This window comes from Trichosurus vulpecula, chromosome 1 (assembly GCF_011100635.1).
Source record: "Trichosurus vulpecula isolate mTriVul1 chromosome 1, mTriVul1.pri, whole genome shotgun sequence".
Lineage (NCBI taxonomy): Eukaryota > Metazoa > Chordata > Mammalia > Diprotodontia > Phalangeridae > Trichosurus > Trichosurus vulpecula.
In genome coordinates, this window is record NC_050573.1 from 387022577 (window position 1) to 387047158 (window position 24582).

The 24582-nt window shown below is 37.0% G+C and overlaps 1 protein-coding gene and 1 pseudogene across 1 annotated transcript in view; both read left to right on the forward strand.

Annotated features, from left to right (window-relative positions):
- Positions 1-24582, forward strand: part of DCC (DCC netrin 1 receptor) — a 1016863-nt gene that overhangs the window by 722679 nt on the left and 269602 nt on the right. Inside the window, exon 14 of the mRNA XM_036763165.1 lies at positions 17126-17267. Coding sequence (XP_036619060.1) covers positions 17126-17267 — 142 coding nt within the window. The remainder of the gene's footprint in view (positions 1-17125; positions 17268-24582) is intronic.
- Positions 7507-9260, forward strand: LOC118857132 (annotated as a pseudogene).

Here is a 24582-nt window from a genome sequence, read left to right on the forward strand (position 1 = left end):
CTCTAAGGGATGTAGCCAACCAACAGAGCATGAAACCTCAAAACTATAATAAATCTTTCCAACTGGCTTGAAGTCGACCTAAGTCTTTGAAATTCTTTAGAGATGTCCCACCAGAACTCTACCGGAATCTCATCATTAGAAGTCACTTAGTATTTACTTACTTGAATTGAGGATCCAGTACAGCTGGTGCTTGTGGGCTATCTCAGAGTAGGACCAGACTGGCTAAACAGTGAGGACTGGTTTTCCCTTGGAAGGTTAAATCTCCATCTCCAACACCTTCACCCCACTGCAGTTGTGGACTTGGCAAGGTCTAATTAGTGGCCCCTCATACAGGCTGACTATGGTATGGGATTACTTTGCATTCATGTTTTCTGCACTTAATCCAAGGTTGAAATTAGTTTTTTAGATTTTATAAAATCATACAATTATAAAAAAAAAATTTCATTCAGAGTAACCCCTATCCATGAGAGAAGCCATGGAAATCTGAGAGGGATTTTGTAGAGGCATGAACCAGTTATGTACAGTCTTACTATTTCATTCCCTTAAAGTTTTAATGTCTCATTTTGACTTTGTGACTTTTTGTTGTTGAGAAGATGCCATTCTCATATCAGTCTTGAGTTTCTGTTTCTGCATTGTATTTTCTACATCTTCTATGTGATTCAGTTTTGACCTAAGTTAAAAAATAATTCGGTTCTTTTGTAGGTTAGCCTGGTGTAAAAGTACACTACTATTATTAGTGTTATTCCATCTCATTAAACATTGCTTGGCCTTCAATTCTCTAATGATGTCATTCTTAAATTTGTTTTCTTTAAAAGCTGAACTTGGTGCAAAATGATCATTTAAACAAAAATGACACCTCTGGGATATAAGAAAGACTTAATGAGCAATCATGGGAAATAGACTTTATCCAGCATGCAAAAGGATGTGCATGTAGCAGAACTTTGACTCGGCCTCAGGATGCTTAACTTCCTGGTGAACTCAGGATTTTTCTGTTTTTTTCTTCTTCTTTACTGTAGCTAAACTCCTTTAATTCTATTTAACTGTTCAAATGATGCTTGATTTTCATGTTCTAGTGGAAAAGGTAATCTATAATGTGAAAATTAGAAGATAATAATATCAGTTATTAGTTATTATGATGACAACTTCAACTTTCTTTTCTCTTTTAAAATTATCAATGCATTCTGTTTTGACAAAAGAGATACTTCCTGACAAATATCTAAATGCCTCCTATAAAGCATATGTTTTTCAAAATTAGCCAACAATGCCCGCTGGGTCCTTATAGTGACAGTTTTGCACTTTGCCAATTAATTGAAAGGAAGAGTGTATGTGCTTTAGGATGATAGATCTAAGGTAGAAAGGGATCTCAGAGCCTTCTAGGCCTGCACCTTTATTTTACAAATAAGGAAACAGAGTCCCACAGTGGTTAAGAGACTTGTTGAGGTCATATAAGAAGTGTCAGAGGTGGGGTCTGAATCCAGCTATTGCTCATTCCAATTCATTAAACCTAAAAAGAGATAGATTTCACAGTATGACACAAGCATTGTCCATGGTGTCAGACCTGATTTTTAATGCCCTTAGTTTCAAGTTTATGCACACTATAGTTATTGTATATATTGTTCTTTATTTTCTATTTTCTTCACATTAATATGCATCTTCCTATGTTCCTCTGAATTCTTCATATTCTTCATCCTTGATAGTCCAATAATTCATTGTATTCATGTAGTGTATTTTATCCCATGATTCCTGAACTTCTAGCAATATATTTTTCTGGAAGATTTTTTATCACAAATAATTTTGCTGTGGGTTTTATTTGTATATGCGGGTGATATCTTGCTTTCGATAACCTGGGAACACAGCCTCTGTATGATGATCTTTAGGGACAAATGGTATGAGAAATTGGTATTTTTTTTCTTACATAAATACAAATATCTTCCAGAAAAGTTGAATCAACTTACAGGTCTACAACTACTGATTTGTCTTCCTTATACCTTATTAATGAACAATTCTATTCATGCTTTGAATATATCTGAGTTTGGGGCCTTCTTTGATATACTTATTATCTCAGAATACTTTATCTGGCTTAGGAGTTTTCTTAAATACAGATATACACCCCAAGACAGTCCCAAGTAGTCTGAAAGAGTTAATTTTCCTCCCTAAATGTTTAGCTTACTTTCACGGAGTGACTTAGACACTAGAGAGAATAAAGCCCATTGATATTGATGAATTCTGAAATGTATTACCAGTAAAATCCCTTTATCATGAACTACAGGGAACAACCAAATTGGTTTATTGTAATGGAATTTTGTCAAAATGTGAATACATGCTAGCAATCACATTGCTAGTCTAAAGAACCCAGAGATGAAACAGAGCTGTCAACTAACCTGTCCATGGTGAATTATTGAATGAAAAAGAATGTTCTGAACCCACTAGGTGAAAAAGGCAGATGTTATATACACACCAGCCCTCCCTTTCTTCTTCCTGGGTTTTGGATTATTTGGACTGTTATTTTGGTTCCTGGTTGGGCAGCATTGGATAGATTTTGTTTAGCTAATCAAGGTATTTGAGGTTAGGGTGAAAAGGGCTGAAACACTTGCTATTAGACTGTAAAACATAGAGGAACAATATGTAATGAATTAAATATGTCATATGTGATTCTTTCCATATAGCTTTTCTAGCTCCTCTGCTATCCTGTTACAGACTACATAATTCAAAAGACACAAAAGCAGGATCCCCCTTTTTTGCTTCCTCCCTCCCCGTTGTATAATGCAGACGGTAACAAATAATAGGGACAGGGATCAGGGAAGCATTTTTACAGGATCTGTTATTATTTTTAAAAATAGATTATGTATTATACTGAAAAGAGCAAATACTGTGGATCATAGCTAGTTTTAACATATGGTAATGCTAGTCAAATTACACAACCAAGGATTTTGTTTGTTGTTGTGATGGTTTTGATTTGTTTTGTTCTTAGATTCTAAGAGAGACAGCACAGCATAGTGGATAGTTCGGATCCAAGAAGTCTGGGTCAAGTCTTGCCTCTGAGACATACTGGCTTTATGACCCTGGACAAGTCACTTAACCTCTAGAGGTTATAGGCAACTGTCTAAGGCTATAATAATAGCTAGCATTTAAGTAGTCCTTGAAGGTTTGCAAAGCTCCTTACATATGTTAATTTATTTGGTCCTCACAACAATCCAGTGAGATAGTTATTATTCCCATTTTATAGATGAGAAATCTGAAACTATGAGAGGTTAATTGAGTTAGCCAAGTTGTCACAGTTATTAGGTGTCTGAAGTAGGATTTGAGCTCAAGTCTTTCTGACTCAAAGTTTAATGCACTATCTATTGTACCACTTGTCTGCTAACCTGCATCAATAAAGGAGATTTCTTCATCTGGGAGGTCCCTTTACCACTGAAATCACAGGTCTACTCCCTGTACTTCACAGGATCCAAAAACACTCTAAGTGTATGTGTGTGTGTGTGTGTGTGTGTGTAGCACAAAAAATAATTTCACTTCATGTGATTGAAATTTCTGGTTGACTACGGAAAGTGAGAAGTGAAATAAATACCAAATTGTTCTTAACCTGAGACTATTTTTGTTTAAAATTTCCAGGTATTTGTATCCAAAGAGATTAAGGATCTTAGGTATCTTGAGAACTGGTTTAGTGTTTCACTTCACTTTACAGGTATGGAAATGACTGTACTAAGGAAAAAAAAAGAATGAAAGGGAAGAAAAATTAAAGTAATTCTTCATCTCCACATGGTATGCTTATTAGGGCCTCACAACAGCCGTGTGAAGCAGATAGGCAATCATTATTCTCACTGCTTAATAGATGAGAAAATTAAAACTCAGAGAGGTTAAATAACCTGCCTATGGTTTCACAGCAAGTTAATGGAAAAGCTTGAACCAGAAGACTAAGGTTGCCTTCTCTTGGAAGTTTATGCCAACTTACATAGTGAGGGGATTAGCCTTTGAAAAAAATATTCATGTATATGAAATTTATTGAAAACGGGAGAAAGACGTATATAATTGACTGTTTTGTCATCTCAAATATTGAGTTTTTCTGAACTGAAATCAAAGGAGATTTCAGGCAAGGAGTCTCATTAAATGATCATCAAGTCCCCTATTCACAAAGCAGTCTATATAGCATATATTGATAATTTATAATATTTATTCAATAATTCAATTCACTAAATATTTTTAAGTGCCTACTATGTACCAGACACTGTGCCAAGTGATGGGGATACAAAAAGAGACAAAGGACAGTTCCAGAACTCAAGGGACTTACAATCTTATGAAGGGGACAATATGCAAACAGACATGTACAAAGCATGCTATATACAGGAGAAATTGAAAATAATAGAGGAAAGGCATTGGAATTAAGATGGGTTGGAGAAATCTTCCTCTAGAACAGGGCTGTCCAAATGCATGCGGGCCACAGTGCAATTTATGGGCCGGCCTACAAGCATAGAAATTGACATGAATGCTTTAGTAAATGAAGCTGAGCCACCACAGAGCTCTCACTAAAATGGCAAAAAAATATGTATATATATATATTGTCTGTAGTTTCAATAAAAACCTAAGGTTGGACAGCCTTGCTCTAGAACATGGGAATTTAGTTAGGACTTAAAGGAAGTCAAGGAAGTCACTAGTGGGAGTAGAGGAGGAGAATGTTCTAGGCATGGGTGATAGACAGAAAGAGTACCCAACTCCAAAAGATCTTGCTCTTGGAACAGCCAGGACTCCAGTGTCAGTGGATGCAAATAGGACATTTCAGGGAGGTAAGAGGGGACTAGGTTATAAAGTGCTTTAAATAACAGAGAATTTTGTATTTGCTCCTGAAGATGGTAGAAAGCCACTGAAATTTAGAAGTGACATGATCAGACTTATGTTTTAGGAAAATCACTTTCATGGCTGAATGAAGTCAGATCTGAGTGGGGAGAGACTTAAGGCGAGCAGGCCCATGAGCAGACTATTGCAGTAATCAAGATATAAGATGAGGAGGGCCTGCACTACAGTGGTGGCAGTGTCAGAGGAGAGAAGAAGGTGTATTTGGGAGGTGTTATAAATGTGAAATTCCAGGTCTTGGCAACAGCTTGGATCTTGGAGAGTATGGGATAGTGAAGAATCCAGAGTGATGCCTAGGTTTCAAGTCTGAGGGACTATGAAGATGGTGTTGCTCTCTACACTTACAGGAAAGGTGGGGAAGGGAAGGAATTAGAGGGAAAAATGAGTCCTGATGAGCTCCACATTTATTGGCCACCTACTGTATGCAGGATTCTCTTCTATAATCCTCTCCACTAGATCATAATTCATAAATACATACTGTATCGGAAAATTCCCTATAATTCCCCAAAAGACCATATTCACCTATATAAATTAAGAAGATGCTAAATGTATCTCCATACGTATTTTCATCTGCTTGACATAGTGTTCATAATTTGCAGAAAAATACCTACATAAACTATGTAGCTATGCTTGTAATATGATCATTTATTGATTTGCTTCTCTTCTTTTCCCTCCCATACCAACTATGATTGACATGAAGACTAATAACTAACAGGTCATAGTTTGATAGGAGTCATCTTACATGAAATAGGGCAAGCCAGTAGTTTCCTTGTGTAGACATTATGAACAGTAGAGTGATGAGGGGAAGCCAGAAAAATCTGTAGTGTGCCAATTTTGTAATACCAATTTAGATTGAACTATCATTCTGTCTTGGCCAGGAACTATGTATTATAAGAAATGTGATACATAAAAAATGGAACATATGCTGGAAGATATTTCTCACTATATGTGTGAATGATTTAGATGAAGTGAGATGTGACCATTGAATGCCACTGAGAAAATAGGACCTGTATGGTGAATGGATCTAACAAAATGATTTAAGAATTGGTCTAATGTTTCAAAGTCATTCAGTGTGACCACAATCAGATAACCTTCTTTCTTTAATATAAGTAGCAATTTTTTCTTTTATCTAACCCATAACATGTATTGGAACAATTTTATTAAAAATTAAATAATGTTCAAAATATATATAACTGTATCTTTGGTAGCACACAAACAAAATTTTCTTTATACAATGAAATCAGATTTCCCATACTGAAAAGGTTTGACAGAAATACTTTCACTAGCATGGTCTTATGTCCTCATTAATAATAGCTGTCCACATCAACTCAAGGATATCAATTTTGTTAGAATTCCCACCTTTCCAACTTCATATTTCAAAAGTTCTTGAATATTTATAATATTGAAAGGAAAAAGAATACTTCTTCGATGTGCAAAACTAAAATGTCACTGTGAAAGGACACTTCTTCATTTTTAATACATCTACTTTTTCTATTTGGAATATCATAATTTTAGTTTAATGATTTTACCAAGTTTATTTTTTGCTGAAACCCTATTAGATCATTAAAATTAAAAAGACAATGTAAGAAAAAATTCTGAAAAAAACTCTAGAAAATGTAGAATATTGCCAAGCACACATGCTATGTATATAGTGGATAGACCACTGAACCCACAGTCAGTAAATCTGAATGTAGTGGCAATTTATTGCTTAATCACTACTCTACTTTTTCACATTAAAAAAAAATCAAGAAACACACCATCAAGTAAAATAATAATGGAAAAGGAAAGGGACAGAGTAGAGAAAAATTGATTAAGCCCAAAACTGAGCCTTAATAAAATGAGTAAGTGCTGTTGAGTAAATTATAGTAAAAAGAAATATCCAGGTGAACATATCAACACTAATTAAACTTGATAAATGAGCAGAGAACTACCAGAAGAATGAACGAAGTATTTCAGAAATTTAATAAGTCAATTAAATTAAGCTATGAAAATGGAAACGAAAAACATCCTCTGAAAGAAGAATTCAAACAGATAGGAAAATAATGATTTAGAACAAATAGTGGAAATTCTTCATACAACAGTGGCATTGTGAAAAAGAAAGACAGAGATGGAAGACAAAATGGATATGGAACAAAAAAATATAAGAACAGCACCAGCAACAAATAAATCAGCAAAACTGATAGAACAGGGATAGTCTGCCTAGTCTCTTCTGGCTGCCAAACAGATAAACTCCCTGGGGTACACTGAGTCACAGCACCTGCTTCTGCCACCAGCTCTCTTCCACAACTTGGCTTAACATTCAGCTGGATGGATGATAGTTAGGGGGTTCGGTGTTAAGCTCTCTCTGAAGTCTACCACCTCCACTGAAGATTCCTTACCGCACCTCAGGAACTACTGTCCAAGGCAAGGGCAAACTATATGAAGTGGCATTGTGGATAATGTGTTGGCCTAGAAATCAGGTCTGTCTCCTGTGCTGAGAGGGCCTGGCTAAGACAATCTAAAAAAAACAAAACAAAGCAAAGTCATGGCCCTATCAGTGACTGCTGCTGGAAACCAATTGGAGTTTAAAATCAAGGTGAAAATAAGTGCCACAAGCCAGAGGTTAGGAAGAGCCTTTGCTGTCTCTACTCACCTGAGAGAGAGAGACCAGCAGCTGCTATGGCTAGGGGTTGCCTGAAGCCAGAATGTGACACCATGACCATAGGAGCAGGACACAATGGACTGATTGCAGCAGCCTATCTGCAAAGGTTGGGGGTAAACACAGCTGTCCTAGACAGACGTCACTTGATTGGGGTGCTGCTGTCACTGAAGAGCTCATCCCAGGCTTTAAATTCTCCCAAGCTTCCTACTTCCTCAGCCTTCTGAGGCCCCAGATTTACAAAGAAACATGGACTGAAGGTGTATCTTCGAAACCCCTACTCCTTCACACCCATGCCAGAAGAAGGATTCCAAGGCAAACCCCTGAGGTCAGTTTGACTAGGGATAGACTTGCCTGAAACCCAGAAGCAGATTGCCCAATTTTCTCCAAAGGATGCCCAGGCTTTTCCCAAATATGAAATGTTCATGAACCGTTTGGCATCAGTCATTGATCCATTGCTGGATTCCTCCCTGGTGGACACAACTGCCTTTCAACATGGATCCCTACATCAGAGACTAAAAGCCCTCTTCACACTTAAACCCCTTTTACAAGCATGTCTAATTACAGAAACACAGTTTCCCCAGTATTACCAAGTTATCACTGGCCCAGTTGCCAAGGTGTTTGAGTCTGAGCCCTTGAAAGCAACCCTTTCACCGATGCTGTAATTGGAGCCATGACAAGTCCCTATGCTCCTGGAAGTGGGCACGTGCTGCTACACCATGTAAGGGGAGGGCTGGAGGGACAGGAGCCAGGGGGTATGTAGAAGGTGGCATGGGTGCCCTCTCTCATGCTATTGCAAAGGCAGCAAAAGCATATGGAGCAAATATCTTCACAGAAAAGACTGTGGATAAAGTACAGGTGAACAGTAATGGGCAAGTCCAGACAGTTGTCTTAAAGGATGGAACTGAAGTGAGAAGCAAACTGATGCTGTCCAACGCATTCCACAGATCACTTTCCTCAAGTTGGCACCCCAGGAAGGGAAAATACAAAATTCAATGCAATTCAAGCATTTATTAAGCACCTCTGTGGATCAAGCACTGTGCCAGGAAGTGGGGATAGAGACAAAATTAAACAATCCCTGCTCTCAAGAAGCTTGCATTCTACTGGGCAGAAACAACATGAGCAGCTCCCCGAGGAGCTCATAAAGAGAATCTCTCAACTGGACACCCAGTCACCAGTCACCAAGATTAATGTGGCTGTCAACAAGCTGCCCAACTTCCTGGCTGCACCAAAAGCCACCAGTGGTCTAGCCCTGCCCCATCACGAAGTCCTCCACCAGGCCTTCAAGGATGCCACCAAGGGGATCCCTTCTCACAGGCCCATGATTGAATTTTGTATGCCATCATCACTGGACCCCATCCTGGCTCCTCCTGGCTGCCATGTTATTTCGCTCTTCACTGAGTACATTCCCTATACCATGATAGGTGGAAAGGTCTGGGATGAGCAAGAGAAAAATGCTTGTGCTGACAGAGTGTTTGACTGCATTGAGGCCTGTGCCCCAAGCTTCAAGAAATCAGTGATCAGCAGAGACATCCTGACACTAGCTGATCTTGAGAGGGTCTTTGGACTTCCTGGGGGGAACATTTGGTCCATGGAGCTATGTCCCTGGATCAGCTCTACTTTGCCTCCACACTCCAACTACTGCTCCCTAATCCAGGGTCTACAGACTATAGACTGCCTCTATGGCAGTAGTGCTCATCCTGAAGAAGGTGTCATGGGAGTAGCTAGATGCAATGCAGCCCAAGTGGCCTTTGAAGATTTCAAGAACATGTGAGCCACAGAACTGTCTTAAGAAGGGGCTATTGTAAAGGCCCTTAAGCCCCGGTCTACCCATAAGCTCAACTTTACAAGACCTTCTCCTCTAAATCAGTATACATCTGGGCACTCACGACTTTATAGCAATGTGGCATAGTGAAGAGTGTTGTCTTTGGAGTCAAAAGAAATCTAGCTTAGAATCCCATGTATTAGGTTTACTTGCCTTCTGACCATGAGCCTTAACCTCCTCATTGATGATAACAATTTCTGTAGCACCTACCTCACAAGATTGTTAAGAGGATCAAATGTGGTTATGTATGTAAAAGTACTATGTAAAATTTCATCTGTTACTGGCATCCTAATGGGGTAAGGATAGTATGTAGGAATTTTATAACAGTGGGACCTCAAATATAGTTACAGGTACAGCAATCATATGTCCCAGACATCCTGGGAGAGACACAATTTCTAAAGCTGAACAATCCTTGAACTCTTATTATAAACACAAGGTCAAAGTGATTTATTTTCTGGATGAATCTGTAGTCTCCTTGAAAAGTTTTTTTTTTTTAAATTTTACACCAATATTCATTAGTGAAATTGGTCCTTTAAAAGAGACAGATAGAACAGAAAGTCTTTATAACCTAAAGTAACTAATAATACAGTGCTTTGTAAGATAATCTGAAGATCATTGGCCTTGAAGGGAAATGTAAAGGCAGTTAATGATAAATCAAGGAAACCAAATGCCATATTTCAGGAAATTGTAGAAGAAAAATGCCTGGAAAATATTCCAGTTCATATGATGATTCCACAGAAGTTCCTGAAGTTCAGCTCATATGGAAATACAATTGTCAGGTCCACCTCTTCAAAATTATTTTGCAAGCAGTCAGAAGGAAACATTGCATAGTTCAAGCAACGTGAGCTCAATTCATTTAAGATTAATTAGAAACACTGAGAAAAGAAGAAAAAGCCTTGAATATGATATAAGGAAAAGGAAATTGTTAATATCATGCATCCAAGTATAATATATCCTGTAAATCAGAGAATGGTTATACATAACAAAGAACAAATCACGTTGTTTTAGTCATACTTTCTTTGAAAACTAGAGATTATCAAGAAATGTTAACTGGACAATCTAATAAAAAATAAACTAGTTCATACATCATACAAAGGATAGATAATGCCACTGTGTTTATGTGTTTCAAGGAAAGGACAGGAATATTACCTTCAGGCATCTTAACTTGTCAGTATCATTGGGAAACGAAGCAAGAAGTATCTATGACCAAAATGTATGAGCAGTGATGAGACAAGTATTTTAAGAGAATGAAAAGGGGTGGAGGGAAGACAAAAACAGTATTTCTTATAATTAAGGAATACATAATCTCTCAATGAAGGAGAGAAATGGACAGGTGAGGGAGCCTCGTGAAGCATACTTTCATCTGGCTTAAGTAGAGGGGATGTAAAAAAAATGATTATAGCAATAAAAGTTGAATCAATAGATATATGGGCAAGAAGGAAACTGGGAGGAGTAGTATTTGCAGGAATACATGAGGGAGAACACCTGAATAGTAGTTTCAAGCAGAATAAAGTCATATATATTAAAGTAATATAAAAGCTCAAGGAGGAAAATATACAATGAGTAAAACCTTGAATGTTGACTAGACTAAAAAAGAACCCAATAAGCTGAATTATAGAAGAAATGCACTTAAACTACCAAGGTGTATGCAAATTAAAATGAGAAACCAGAATAGACCCACATCCCAGTAATGATACTTACCAATTGTTTGATTTTTACCAAGTCCAGGCAATCAAGTCAATTGCCAGGTCTAATCTATTCTTGGGTAGCTAGGTAGCATGTGAATAGAACACTGGGCCTAGAGTCATGAAGACCCAAGTTCAAATCTAGCCTCAGATACTTAGTAGCTGTGTGACCCTGGGCATGTCACTTAACCTGGTTCACCTCAATTCCTCATCTGTATAATGAACTGGAGAAGGAAATGGCAAAATCACTCCAGTATCTTTACCAAGAAAACCAGAAATGGGGTCATTAAGAGTCAGACATGACTGAAAAATAATAACAATAAAATCTATTCCCCCCCTATAACATCGCACATGTTTCTGCTTTTCTCCAGTCACACAACCATTACCCTAGTTATTGCCCTCATCTCTTCTTGCTCGGACTATAGCAAGATCCTCCTAATTGTTCTCCCTGCCACAAACCTCTCCACTTTCCAATACAGCATCCACTGACAAATTGATATGCTAAAAAAAAAAAAGGCTTGACCATGTTACTAAAGATGCTCCACTGATTCCTAATTGCCTCTGTGTTGAAATGAAAATTACTCTGGTTGTCATTTAGATCCCATTGCAGTTCGTTCCAGCCTATGTTTTGAAGCTCATTTCACATTACTCTCCATACATATACTACTTTTCAGCCAAACTGTTTTAATTGCCTTTCACTGTATATAGAATTCAATTTCCATATTTTTGTGTCTTTAAACAAGTTATCTGCCAGGCCTAGAATGTACTCCTTCCTCTCTTCCTCACTTTCAAAAGAGGGTTATATTTGGTTGAAGTGGAGAAAAGCAATTCTGTTTTGTGGTGTTAATGTGATTAAAGATCTTCCCTGCCCATTTAATAGGCCTCAGGTGGAGCTAGTTAAGGGAAACTTGATTAGGAAAGGTTTGTTTGTAGGCAGGCCCACACCCTTTTGCTGATTAGATGTGAAGCCCTGGCCCTAGACATATATATATATACACACACACACACACACACACACACACACACACACACCCATATATATATACATATATGTATATATACATATACATATATACATATATATGCATACACACACATACATATATATATATATATATATACACACACACATATACATATATGTATACATATACATATACACCCTGAGGGTTGCCATTAAGCTCAGAAGAGAGAACTGCTAGGGAGAGAGAATTGCTAGAGAGAGAGCTGTGAGAGAGAAGAGAGAACTAGAAGGGCTCTTGGAACTGCAGGCTCTCAGAGCTGTGGGAAGAGAAGATACAGGCAAGTAGAGAGCTAGGATTTGTGAGTGAGTGTTTACAGGAAGGCCCCACCAGAAGGGAAGGTTATAGGATGGCTTGGCTCCCTGCTGTGATATTATGTTTTAATTCCCTTGCTATTATGATAAAGTGGATTTATTGGTTTGGGAATACTATTGTTGCTATGTCAAATTGGAATTACTGGTTTGGGGATTTGATCATCTGGGGTCTGAATAAATGTACTTCTTCTGCCTTCTATATAAAGAGTATCTTATATTTTGCAATACCAAACTATAAAGGCATATTCATGGTCACCAATGATATCATGAATATTGCCTTACTGATATATGTTTTGAACATGATAATTTTGAAATGTGTACAGAATATCCTGTTTGACATATCTAATGAACAGTTTGATTGTGATATAGGACTATAGCCCAGGAGAGAGAATGGGACTGATTTGAGGGTCATCTTCATAGAGTTGAAAATTGAAATCTTGAGAGATGAGTTCACCAAATGAAAGTATAGAGAGAAAAGAGAAGGGGGCTAAGGGCAGTGCTATGGGGAATACCCACAGTTAATAGGAGTAACATGTATGGTGACTGAGCAAAGGAGACTGAGAAAAAACAGGTCAGACAGATACGAGGAGATCCAAGAGAGAACAGTGTTGACAAAAACTAAAGGTGAGAGTATCCAAGAAAAGTAGAAAAACCATGTCAAATGTTGTATAGAAGTCAAGAAGGATCAGGTTTGAGAAAAGGTGATTAGGGCAATTAAAACAGATTTGGCAATTATGACGTCATTAGCAACTTTGCAGGGAAAAAAAATTCATTTTATACAAGGCGTATCCTGATCTGCCCTCCCCCTCAAATTATTTTATATATCATTTTATTTATGTTTTTATTTTATTCTTTCCCTCTAAATAAAATGTAAGCTCTTTGGGGCAAGGACTATTTACTGCATATGTAGTTGGCGCATGGTGGGGGGTAGGGGCATTATTTTATGACCCTAGTGGCTAGGACAGTGTCTAGCACTTGGTGCGTGTCTTATAAATGCTTGTTGAATGGATAAATTAAAAATCACTTAACCTCTCATAGTTTCAATTTCTTTTTAAAAATAGATATAAAATAATATTTGCAGTACTTAGCTCAGTTAGGTTATTGTAGATAAATTCCAAAGTGTTATGTAAATATTAGAAATTCAATATGCATTTATTAATTGGCTGATTCATTAAAGGTCTAGTTTGATGTCAGCATAAGGGCAAAGTGTGCATTACTTTTCTATAACTAGGTCAGAGGATCTAGTTTTGAATTTTACTACTGCCACTTACTACTTGTATAGCCTAGGACACCTAACTGTTAGGCCTTAGTTGCTGATCAGTTAAATGAGGGGGTTGGATTAAATGACCTCTAAGATCCATTTTAGGTCTAGGTCTATGATATCCTGTGAATTTTTCATTTTACAAGTGAGGGAACTGAGGCTTCCAAAGGGGGGAAATGGTTTCCTAAATCTTTGGAGAAATGTATATTTAAAGCATAGAATATCACTTATTTTTATAAATGTATTTTCATCATAAGATTTCTGTGAACCTGGAAGGGTCAGAAGATAAACTAATATTTTGTACATTTTAACAATAATGCACCATTTTCATTAACCTTTGGTCCCTACTCTTCTGGAAGACAACTTAAATGTTATGTCATGGTCCTTGCTCCTGGTAAGATTCAGTGAGATAAGTTAGAGGCCGGTGAACATGCCGGTAAGTACATTTAAGGTCAGAACATGGGTGTGATACAGTGGAGATTTCTTAGAAGACTGACACTGTCCTAAGGTTCCATATATTGTTTAAATGCCTTATGTGTGTACCTGGCATATAAATGTTTCTTTTGCTACTTTTAAAAATATACTCCTTTGTAAAGGTTCCCTCTAGAGAAAACCTCTTTAGAACAAAGATTTGGTGTCAAAATGATTTGGAAATGAAACTCAGTCTTACCTTGGCACAGGAGTACTATATGACTTTGACGTGGATCTTTACTCTCTCTATTTCTGATTCCTGACTAACCAACTAAAGAGCTTTTCAAGAATGTAGTGTGAAATAACTAAAGAATTATAATTTTATTAACTATTTAAGGAATAATTATCTAAGAAAATAGGGCTGCAGAATAAAACAGGGGTATAATTTCTATGGGAGTGTTAATTTTAAGGGCTTGTTTATTTAGAAACTTATTTGTTTAGAAAAAAAGTTGCCTTTCCCCTTAATTATAGTGACTTACATTTTAAGGTTAACCAGTACTTTCTTTACATCAACTTTGTGGGGAAGATATTGATTCATCATAATAACTTTGATGTAGTATTTTATTGTTTGTAAAACCCTTTCTACATATTATTGCATTTAATTCTCACAACTCTGTAAGATAGACACTAAAAACCTTATTATCCTTATTTTAGGAAACTGAAAGACAGAGGGGTTAAGTGCCATGTCCGTGGTTATACAGATAGTAAACACCAGAAACAAATCTTCTTAACCCCAGATAGTCATTCAAGAAACACTTATTATATCTTATGTGCCAAGCACTGTGCTAAACACGTCAATCTCAACACTTTGCCTAAAGACTGAATGAGTTTTGTTTCTAATTTTTATCATTTTTTTGAATAATATCAGTTCCTAATCCAAGGCATAACAGAATAAATTTATAGGGTTAACAGTATTTGAGAGGGTTAATAATACCCTTAAACCACGACACAGAGATTAGGTTGTACTCAAAGTAATTTTTTTCTAATAGTGATCATTTTAGGTAGCTTAGTGAGGAAATGGGAGATTTCTAGCAATGATAGTGACTATGGAACATATTCCATAGGGAATGCAGGGTTAAATACATTGCTCTTTAATGTAGAGTGTCTTAAATTTTTAGTCATGCAATCATGTATAAAATAGACATTAACTTTTCAAAATAATATAATTTGAGGCTTTTTGCCATATCCTCTCTTGAGAAACTGAAAAAGTGAACTGAACTGAAAGAATTACGTTGCCATAGCTTTAAATCAGCTTGCATATGCTGGAAATCAATGCAAAAGTATTTTTAAAAGGGAGCCAAACACATTTATCTGGGATTTAACTACAAATGAGAATAGGTGAGAAGAATGGGAAAAGCAACTGAAAGAACTGCTTCCAAAGATGGAAATCCAAATAAAAGGCTAGCTCTGCAAGGGCTTCAACTCCTAACTCAAGGAAAATATAATTGTTTACGTTAATAAATCATACTGAAAAGTACTGACAGTACATGGGATAAATGGGGAAAATTGATACCAGCATATGAAATTATCAAATATAATAATGAAAAATTACTATCTGTCTAAAAATAAATAATATTCAAGCAATCATTAGAATTATTAAATATTCTAGACTTAGTGAGTAATTTATAGCCATTTTTAACTATTGTGAATACCACACTTGCTTTTCAAATGGCTACACTAAAAATAACCATCATTTAAATGACCAAAGGAAAGTCTGCCATTTATTAAACATTGTTGTTCTTTTCATATTCAAGATATACTACAATATTTCATTTTTAGATAGAATAGTTCTATCCTAATGAATTTATATATTATAAATTATATATCAAGAATTACATATTTATAATTTATTAACTATAATTCATTATTGATTAAATATAAATTTACAAATTAATGTATAATTATATTTATATGTAATTATAATTATGTGTAATAATAAATTTAATTTATAATTATAAATTTAAATTATAATCTTGGAAAGGATCACACAGTCTAGTAGACTTTGACTGCATCATGATGTAGTGGTAAATGTTCTAGATTTTATTCAGAGGATCTAGTTTTGAGTTTTGCTACTGCTACTTACTACTTGTATGGCCTAGGACACTTAACTGTTGGGCCTTAGTTAAGTGAGGGGGTTGGGTTAAATGGCCCCTAAGGTCCATTTTAGGTCTAGAGCTATGATATCCTGTGAATCTTTCTTTTTACAAATGAGGAAACTGAGGCTTCCAAAGGGGAAGTAACTCTCTCGAGTTCCCCATGGATGGGCAAAGGTAGAGCTGGGACTTCCCTTCCAATGCTCATTGTTCTAGTGGAACCAATAGAATCCTGACTTGTGTGATTCAGATATATTTCTTGACAGGATATTCATGACTCTAAACTTTACCAACTACTTTTTCATCTAAACATTGTAGAGGGAAGCAACGGAAAGCACTGCATCTGGAATCAGAGGAGCCAAGTTTAAACCCTACCAAATACTGCCTGTGTCGTTGGGGGCAAGACATTTAACCTTTCTGGCCCTCAGTTTTCTCATCTATAAAATGAAGAGTTTGGACTTAATGGACTCTTAAGATCTCCTCAATTTTTTTTTAATTGGGACTCTTTTTTCCCCCTTTTTTGGAATTTGATACGTGGTAATATCTCTGATTGTCATAATATTTTCTTTACTTAAGCAAACCTAAAAGCCTGATACAGTTCCTTAATGGAGCAACCAGGTGGTTCAATGGATAGAGTACCAGGCCTGGAGTTAGGAAGACCTAAATTTAAATCTGGCCTTGGATACTTATTAGCTGTGTGAAGTCATTTAACCCTGTTAGCCTCAGTTTCCTCATCTGTAAAATGAACTGGAGGAAAAAAATGCAAACCACTCCAGTATCTTTGCCAAGAAAACCCCAAATGGGGTCATAAAGTGTAGAGCATGACTGAAAAATGACTGAACATCAACAGGGCCCTAATACTTATCTTTTCCCCTCTATATTCTCTCCTCAACTTCCATTCCTCCTGAAGTCTTCATTGCTTCCTTTCCTCCGACGAGCTTTCCACATTAACATCTTTTGTTTTACAGAGTATCAAAGTGAGTTGGCTACCTCCACCACCAGGCACACAAAATGGATTTATTACTGGTTATAAAATCCGACATAGAAAAACAACCCGCCGAGGTGAGATGGAAACACTAGAGCCAAACAACCTCTGGTACTTGTTCACAGGTCAGTGTTTATATGGTGTCTTCTTGAAAGATTTTGATGAATTAAATGCTTTGGGAATATTATATACTTTCATTTTAAGGGAATATTGATATCTTACCTATAGGATGACATTTATTGGCCAGAACAAACAGCCTTTACATTTTTTAACTTTTTTGTCTACATTATGCTATCATCACAGATTTTGCCTCTGAATTTATCTTAATTAATCACAGAGCTTTGGTATATTGCAAGTTTAATCTGTATTAATCATTCTATTTTCCTAACTTGATTCATTTTAATTCTATTACATTAAATACCTACTATGCACAGATATGGCTTCTTAAAATTTCTTTCTTAAAATCTCAAAGCTCATTTTATTTCATTTGAAAGCCTTCCATGATCATCCAGTTGTTAAAGCCCTCTTCCCTTTTCAAATTATTATCTGTGTGTTTTTCTATCTATATCTATATATTTATTTATATAGTGACTGAAAACCATAGTTCATGAGCTCCCAATGATGCATTTACTTTGTGGTCAGCCAGAATATATAATTAGTTCAAAGTGAAGGCAAGGATGTCAAAATAGAACATTCTCATCATAAGATAGTATATATTTTTTTTACAATTATTTGTGCCAGAAGTGAGGAGAATAGTCACACTTGAATGGCATCTATATAGAGAATATCTATGGCTAAGGCACACACACTGATCAGCCATTGATGACTCTGACATCATAGCAAAGTTTTCAATAGGCTTGCTTCCTAATGGGTGTGGCATTGCTGCTGTGTGATGCTGTTGAGTTATTCTGCTGGTTCTCAAGACTCCTGATGGCTCCTGGGCACATTATCTCAACTGGGTATTAGTTTACTGATCTCTGATGTCTTCAGGTCCTTTCACTATCCCCTCCAAATTCCCTTCCCTGCCCCCACCCCAGACAGATTAGCTGCAGTCAGCCAAGTTCATATAATATAGTATACAATATATTAGCCAGTGTAGTAGTTAGGCCCTATCCTGGATAAAAGATGACTGACAGCTTTTCCTAAAAGCCGCCATGCCCAGGCAGAGCACCCTCAAATTTAAATTAAGTCTTTTTCCCCCATACTAGATTAAGATTGAAGGTCGCTTTCACTAGGGGGCAGGAAGGGATTTGTTGCTTGGAACACTGAACCTGGAGTCAGTGAGACCTGAGTTTGAATTCTACTTTGGAATTTACTTTTTGTGTGACCCTGGGCAAATCTCTTAACCTCTCTAAGTCTGCCTCTTCATTTGTTAAAAGAGAGGATTAGACATGATGGCCTCTAAGATCCCTTCTGTCTCAAAATCTAGGCTCCTATAATAAATTTTCCATGAACTATTTAAAATCACTAGGAACTTACACTGAAATAATATTCACAAATTCAAGCATTGGCTCACAACAACTAAGCTATTTGGGCTTCCACATAATCATAGTAAAAATCATTCTCTCAGCAACACTTTGATCACTTTTTGTCCCCAAATTCCATACAGCCTACTTCATCACAAACACCCTGGGGCTTGCTTTCATTCCATCCTGACTTTGTAGGTTACCACTATCAGAATAATGTCCTTATATCCTTTTATAGATGTGCTTGGTCAAAGAGGTAAGATTGATTATTTGGGGTATATGTGCATAATGTTGTAACTTCCCTGCACCACAGAGGTCTGTTTTTCCCTGGGGTCCTAATCCGCAAAGGGAAAAGTTCAGCTAGAACATGATTTTGGAGGTCATTTAAATGTTAGACCAATGAGCTTGTATTTTATCATTTTATCCTATGGGCAAAAGAGAACCGATGGAGATTTTTGAGCAGTGACATGGTCTTTTCTGTACACTCAGAAGATCCTTTTGGCAGTGATGTGAAAGATGAATGAGAAAAGGGAGAAATCAGAAGCAAGGAGCTGGCCATGTTAAGGAACTTTTACAATAGTGCAGGCAAGACATAAAGAGTGTCTAGAGTGGCAGCAGGATGAATAGAGATTAAAGAAGGTGTATACTCTTTAGGGAGCAGCTAGGTTGCACAGTGGGTAGAGTGCTGGGCTTGCCTCACACTCTCTCCAAAGTCTTTATGACCCTGGGAAAAATCACTTAATCTTCTTTGCCTCAGTGTCCACATCGGTAAAATGAGTTGAAGAAGGAAATGGCAAACTACTCCAGTATCTTTGCCAAGAAGATCCCAAAAGGGATCATGAAGAGTCAGACAGGACTGAAACAGCTAAACAACATACTCTCTAGAGATGCTGTCATTTACTATAAAAGAGACAGGAATTTGCCAATGACTGATATCTGGTCTGAGGGACAGAGAAGAGTCAAGGATGACTCTAAGGCATCGTTAACTACATAAATTACTCTTCCTACTTAATGGAAGTCTTACCTTAATAGAAGATAAAAGTTAGCCACTTCTCATCCACTCCTTTGATTTTTGGGGAGTTTGAGTTTTGGAATAGGGCAGATAGGTGGCACAGTGATAGAATACTGGACCTGGAGACAGGAAAGCCTGAGTTCAAATTTGTCCTCAGATACTTTTTGGCTGTGGAACACTTGGGCAAGGCACTTAATCTATGTGTGCCTTAGTTTCTTCATCCATAAAATTGGAAAATAATAGTACCTACATGCCAGATTTAATGTAAGGATAAAATGAGGTAATATTATAAAATATTCTGTAATTCTTAAAGTGCTAAATAAGTGTTAGCAGTGATGATGACGATGATGATATTAAAGGTCATAAAAATACAATAAATGTAACTTCAGTATGAATTCTGTACAAATGCAGGCAGCAGGATATAGTGATGGGGTTCTTAACTCTGTGTGTATGAGTGTGTGTGTGTGTGTGTGTGTGTGTGTGTGTGTGTGTGTGTGTGTGTATGTGCTGGTCCCCTTGAAGCCTGTAGGCACCTTCTCAGAAGAATAGTTTTAAATGTGTGAAGTAGAATACATTGGATTACAAAGAAAACCAAACAGTGAAAATAAAGCAATTATTTCTCCCCATTCAGGTTCCCAGACTCTCTGACCCCTTAAGTCACCCTCAGTTAAGAAGCCCTGGTGTTCTTGTGTTCAAGGTCCTAGTCTTCATAACCTTATTGCCTGAACTCAATTCCTACTTTTGACAGTTCCTGGCTCTATGATCCTGTGCATTTCACTGAATCTCAGGTGTCCTGAGAAACTCCCAATACTATAAGTTGCAGAGCAATGGATGATCTTCGTTTTCAATATTTCCTCCTCTGAAAGCTCCACACACAGCGTTCTCAAGAATACTGAGATTAAGCACCATAAATATAAAATTAATTTCACTTCATCATGAACACTGTCCAAATGAGAAGCCTTCCAATGGTTCTTAATCCCCCATGAATGTGTGTATCCCTTAAATCCTGTACTCTTTCTAAAGGACTTCAAACACATGTTGATGTTCCCTCAAATCCTGCAGTTCCCCAGTTCTTTAATATACTAAGTGCCCATGACCTTTTCTACTCTACCTCAGTATGCAAAGTGTTTGCCCTACCCTTGAATTTGCCATTATTCACCAGTGTTGCACATCTAAGTGAATTGTAAAACTCCTTTATCTGCTCATCAACTTGGAATCTCATTCTATCTCTTTTCATGCTGTACTATTCTTAAACAAATTCTTTGCTATCACCATGCCTTGCAATATGTCCATGCCCTAGTGGTGCAATAGCTATACACTCTTAATAGCTATACACTCCTGCCTTTCCAGTCTGGACCCCTTGTGAACCCACTCAACTGCAACCTATTCTGTACTCTCCTGTCCTTCATTCCTTTATCCTATGACTACCCATGTCTCACCATGCTCCAATCCTGAACTACTCTCATCATCCACCATCCTTGCTCCTGCTGATATGCTGAAGAAGGGAACTGGAGGCAGTTACAAAAGAGTGCCATGTATACTACACATATACCATCTAATAGACCCTCAACACAACAGGAGAATCCGGCTCCTTGATTTTTAATTTCCCATCCCACAAGCTGTTCCAAACATCTTCACTCTTCAAGACTGCAACTGTACTTCCTCTTTCCATCCTCTCAGATGAGCTCAAGAAGCCATTTGCTGTCAGCTTTCCTTTCAGCACTTCTCCTCTTCTCCCTCCACACACAGACACCATCATCTATCCTATCCTATTTTCTACTCTTTTGTCTGATGAAGAGGTGGCTCCCTTCCTTGCCAAAATCAAGCTATCTGTATGTATCCATGGTATATTCCAGCAGATTAACCTCACTATCATCTGCTCTGTTTCCTCTCTCCATATCTAATTCATTCACTCTTACCAAAAACCACACTTATGTCTCCTTATCTTTAACAAAAACAGAAAACTCACTAGATCTTGGCATCCCTACCATTTGTCATCCTATACCTCACTTTCCCTTCTCAGCTAAATTCCTTGTAAAAGGTATCGATCCTTGGTGCCTGAAGTTCTCTCACTTTCTTTCAAACTTTCTCTAATCTAGATTCTGGCATAAACTTTTCTTTTAGCCTAATCATTTTGCTGAAACTACTTCTTCCAGTAATCTTTTAGTGGCTAAATCCAAAGACCCTTTCTTGATCTTCCTTTTTGATTTCTCTGTAACATTTGCCATTGTTAATCACCTCCTTGATGGCTTCTCCTCTCAGTTATTGAGACACTGCTCTTATTTTTTTAGGTCTCTTTCTCCTTCCCTTAGTTCTTCTCAGTCTTCTTTCCTATATATTTATCCATGACTTGCCCACTAACTCTGGATGTACCCCAAGTCCTGTTTTGGAATCCTTACTCTCTTTTATCTCTGTATTTTCTCACTTGCTGATCTCATCAACTTCCATGAATTAAATTACCATCATTATGCAGATAATCCCCAGATCAATATATCAAGTCTTAGTCTCTTTCCTGAACTCCAGTCTTATGTCTGTCATTGGCTATTGGACATTGATTGTCCCTTAGGCATCTCAAACTCAACATATCTGAAACAGAACTCATTATTTTTACCCACAAACCCACCCTGCTTCCAGACTTTTTTACTGTCAAGAGCACAACCAACTTATGAGTCACTCAACTCTAGTGGCTACGTCTTACCTCTAAGATCAAATGCAAACTCCTTTGTTTGGCCTCAAACCTCGTCCCAATCTGGATATCTTCAGGTTTCTAACACATTATTCCTTTCTATGCACTGTCTAGTCAAGCCATACTGCCTACTAGGTGTTCCTCACACATCAAACCCCATCTCCAATTTCCCTGCCTTTGCACTGGCTTTCCCCATGCCTGATGTACACTTCCTTTTGACCTCAACCTCCCAGAAACCCTGGTTTTGTTCAGGACTCAGCTCAAGTAACCACCTTCTACAGAAGACCTTTTTCTGGTCCCTTCTCTTCCAATTAGAATGTAAAGTAACACAGATAGATAGATAGATAGATAAATGTACCTATCTAATCTATCTAGAGGTATTTATCTGTGTGTGTGTGTGTGTGTGTGTGTGTGTGAGAAATCTCACCAGTGTTCAACACAGTACCTGGCATGTAGCAAGTGTCTGATAAGTGCTTTATTGAATAAGTAATACATTACTTTTGTTTAATGAAAAAATACTTTAAATACTTTATAAAATAATTCAAAAATTTCTTAAAATGAACTCTTCCAATGTGCATAAACTCTTAAACTATTTACAAAAAGACGCATAATTTTTCTGAAATAATTTTGTTGCATAAAGCATGGTATATCTCAATATTACATAGCCTGAAAAAAATAGCATACATTTATATGTACTTTATCTTCACAAAACAATTTCTTCACTATAGATCTATGAAGTAGGTGGGGTAAGAGTTAACAGATCTATTTTGTAGATGACAAAACTGCAGTTTAGAAAAGTCAAGCAAATAACCAGGATCACAGAATCAATAAGTGTAGAAGCTGGAACTCTAAACCCAGTCTTCTGAATTCAATACCAGAACCTAATCAGGTATATTATATTCTTCTTCTTTCTGTTTCCAGAGGGTCAGGGATGTACCATCTGAAGGATTTTCCTTCTCCTAGATTAGACATTTGAGCATCGTATACCCAAAATAATCATTCTTCTTTCAGCCTCAAGGAATCAGATTTCTTATATTTTTCAATGAAACAGAGGGAGGCTTTTGGAGTATTTGTGTTCAGAGTTGTTTATGTTCGAGTTGTTGTATGACCAGGCCAATATTCAGAATCACATAATCTCAGAAGCAGAAAGGAAATCCAAGGTCATATAATCTAATTTTCACCTAGTCCAGCGTGTAATGCTAAAGCAATGCATTTTTGACACTTGTTTTTCCTTCCACACAATTTGAGGGTGGGAGTTGGTGGGGATAACACATTCTTTATGTCTTCCACCAAAATATGTTCACTCTCCAAAACTCCAACACCACTTCTTCCACCAAAATACATACACTCTTTGAAAAGTTATGGGAGATACATTGCTGTATAAGTTGGTATCTATTCTCTATCCCATGAGACTCAGTATACCAAGTTGCTCAGTATAATGAATTTGAACAAGTGCTATGTGTTTCCAGAGTAGTTGAACACAAATAATATGGTTTGTCATGACTTTGTTCAGACTCCTGAAGACAGCTGTCTGAGAAATTCCTAAAGCAGTTAAGCTATTCCAGTATATTATCTTGGTAGTCATGGTAGAGTCAAGATTCTCCCAGGTATTATTAATTGATAAAAGAGCAGATAAAGAAGCAAATAATTGAGATCAATATGCTAAGAGGAGAGCAAAAGACAACAAGCATCAAACATCTAGTTTATTGTAAAAGAAATCATTAAAGTTGAGGAGTCTTGGTAATCTTACCTGTTTCTCCAACGTAGAACATAAATTGCAGGATTTTAGAAGTGGTAATGGCCTTAGATTCATCTAATCTAACACACATCCCTCTCCCACCCCCACACACTATTTTTTAGCAAATCTTCAAAGACATTCTTATTATGGTATCTTATATGTTAAAGTAAGGGGAGCTGTAAGAGAGAAATAAGGAGAAACATTTAAAAAATAGAATCAGAGCATTCAGAGCTGGAAAGAATCATGAAGACTATTTAGTCCAAACCACCTGATTTTATAGATGATGAAACTGAAACATAGAGTGTTTAAGTGACTTCACTAATACTGTGTCATTTTTTCATTTTGTTTTTGTATCCCCACCATCTAGCATAGTGAACAATATGTATTACATGTTTAATGCATGTTTACTGAAGGAACACAATTTGGATTCAAACCTAATAATCCCTTTCATTACATCTTCAGTTCCCTATCCACTATGGTACCATAGAAACTGAATGATGAAAGAGGCTGCAGGTCACATCTGGTTCAACTCCCACTT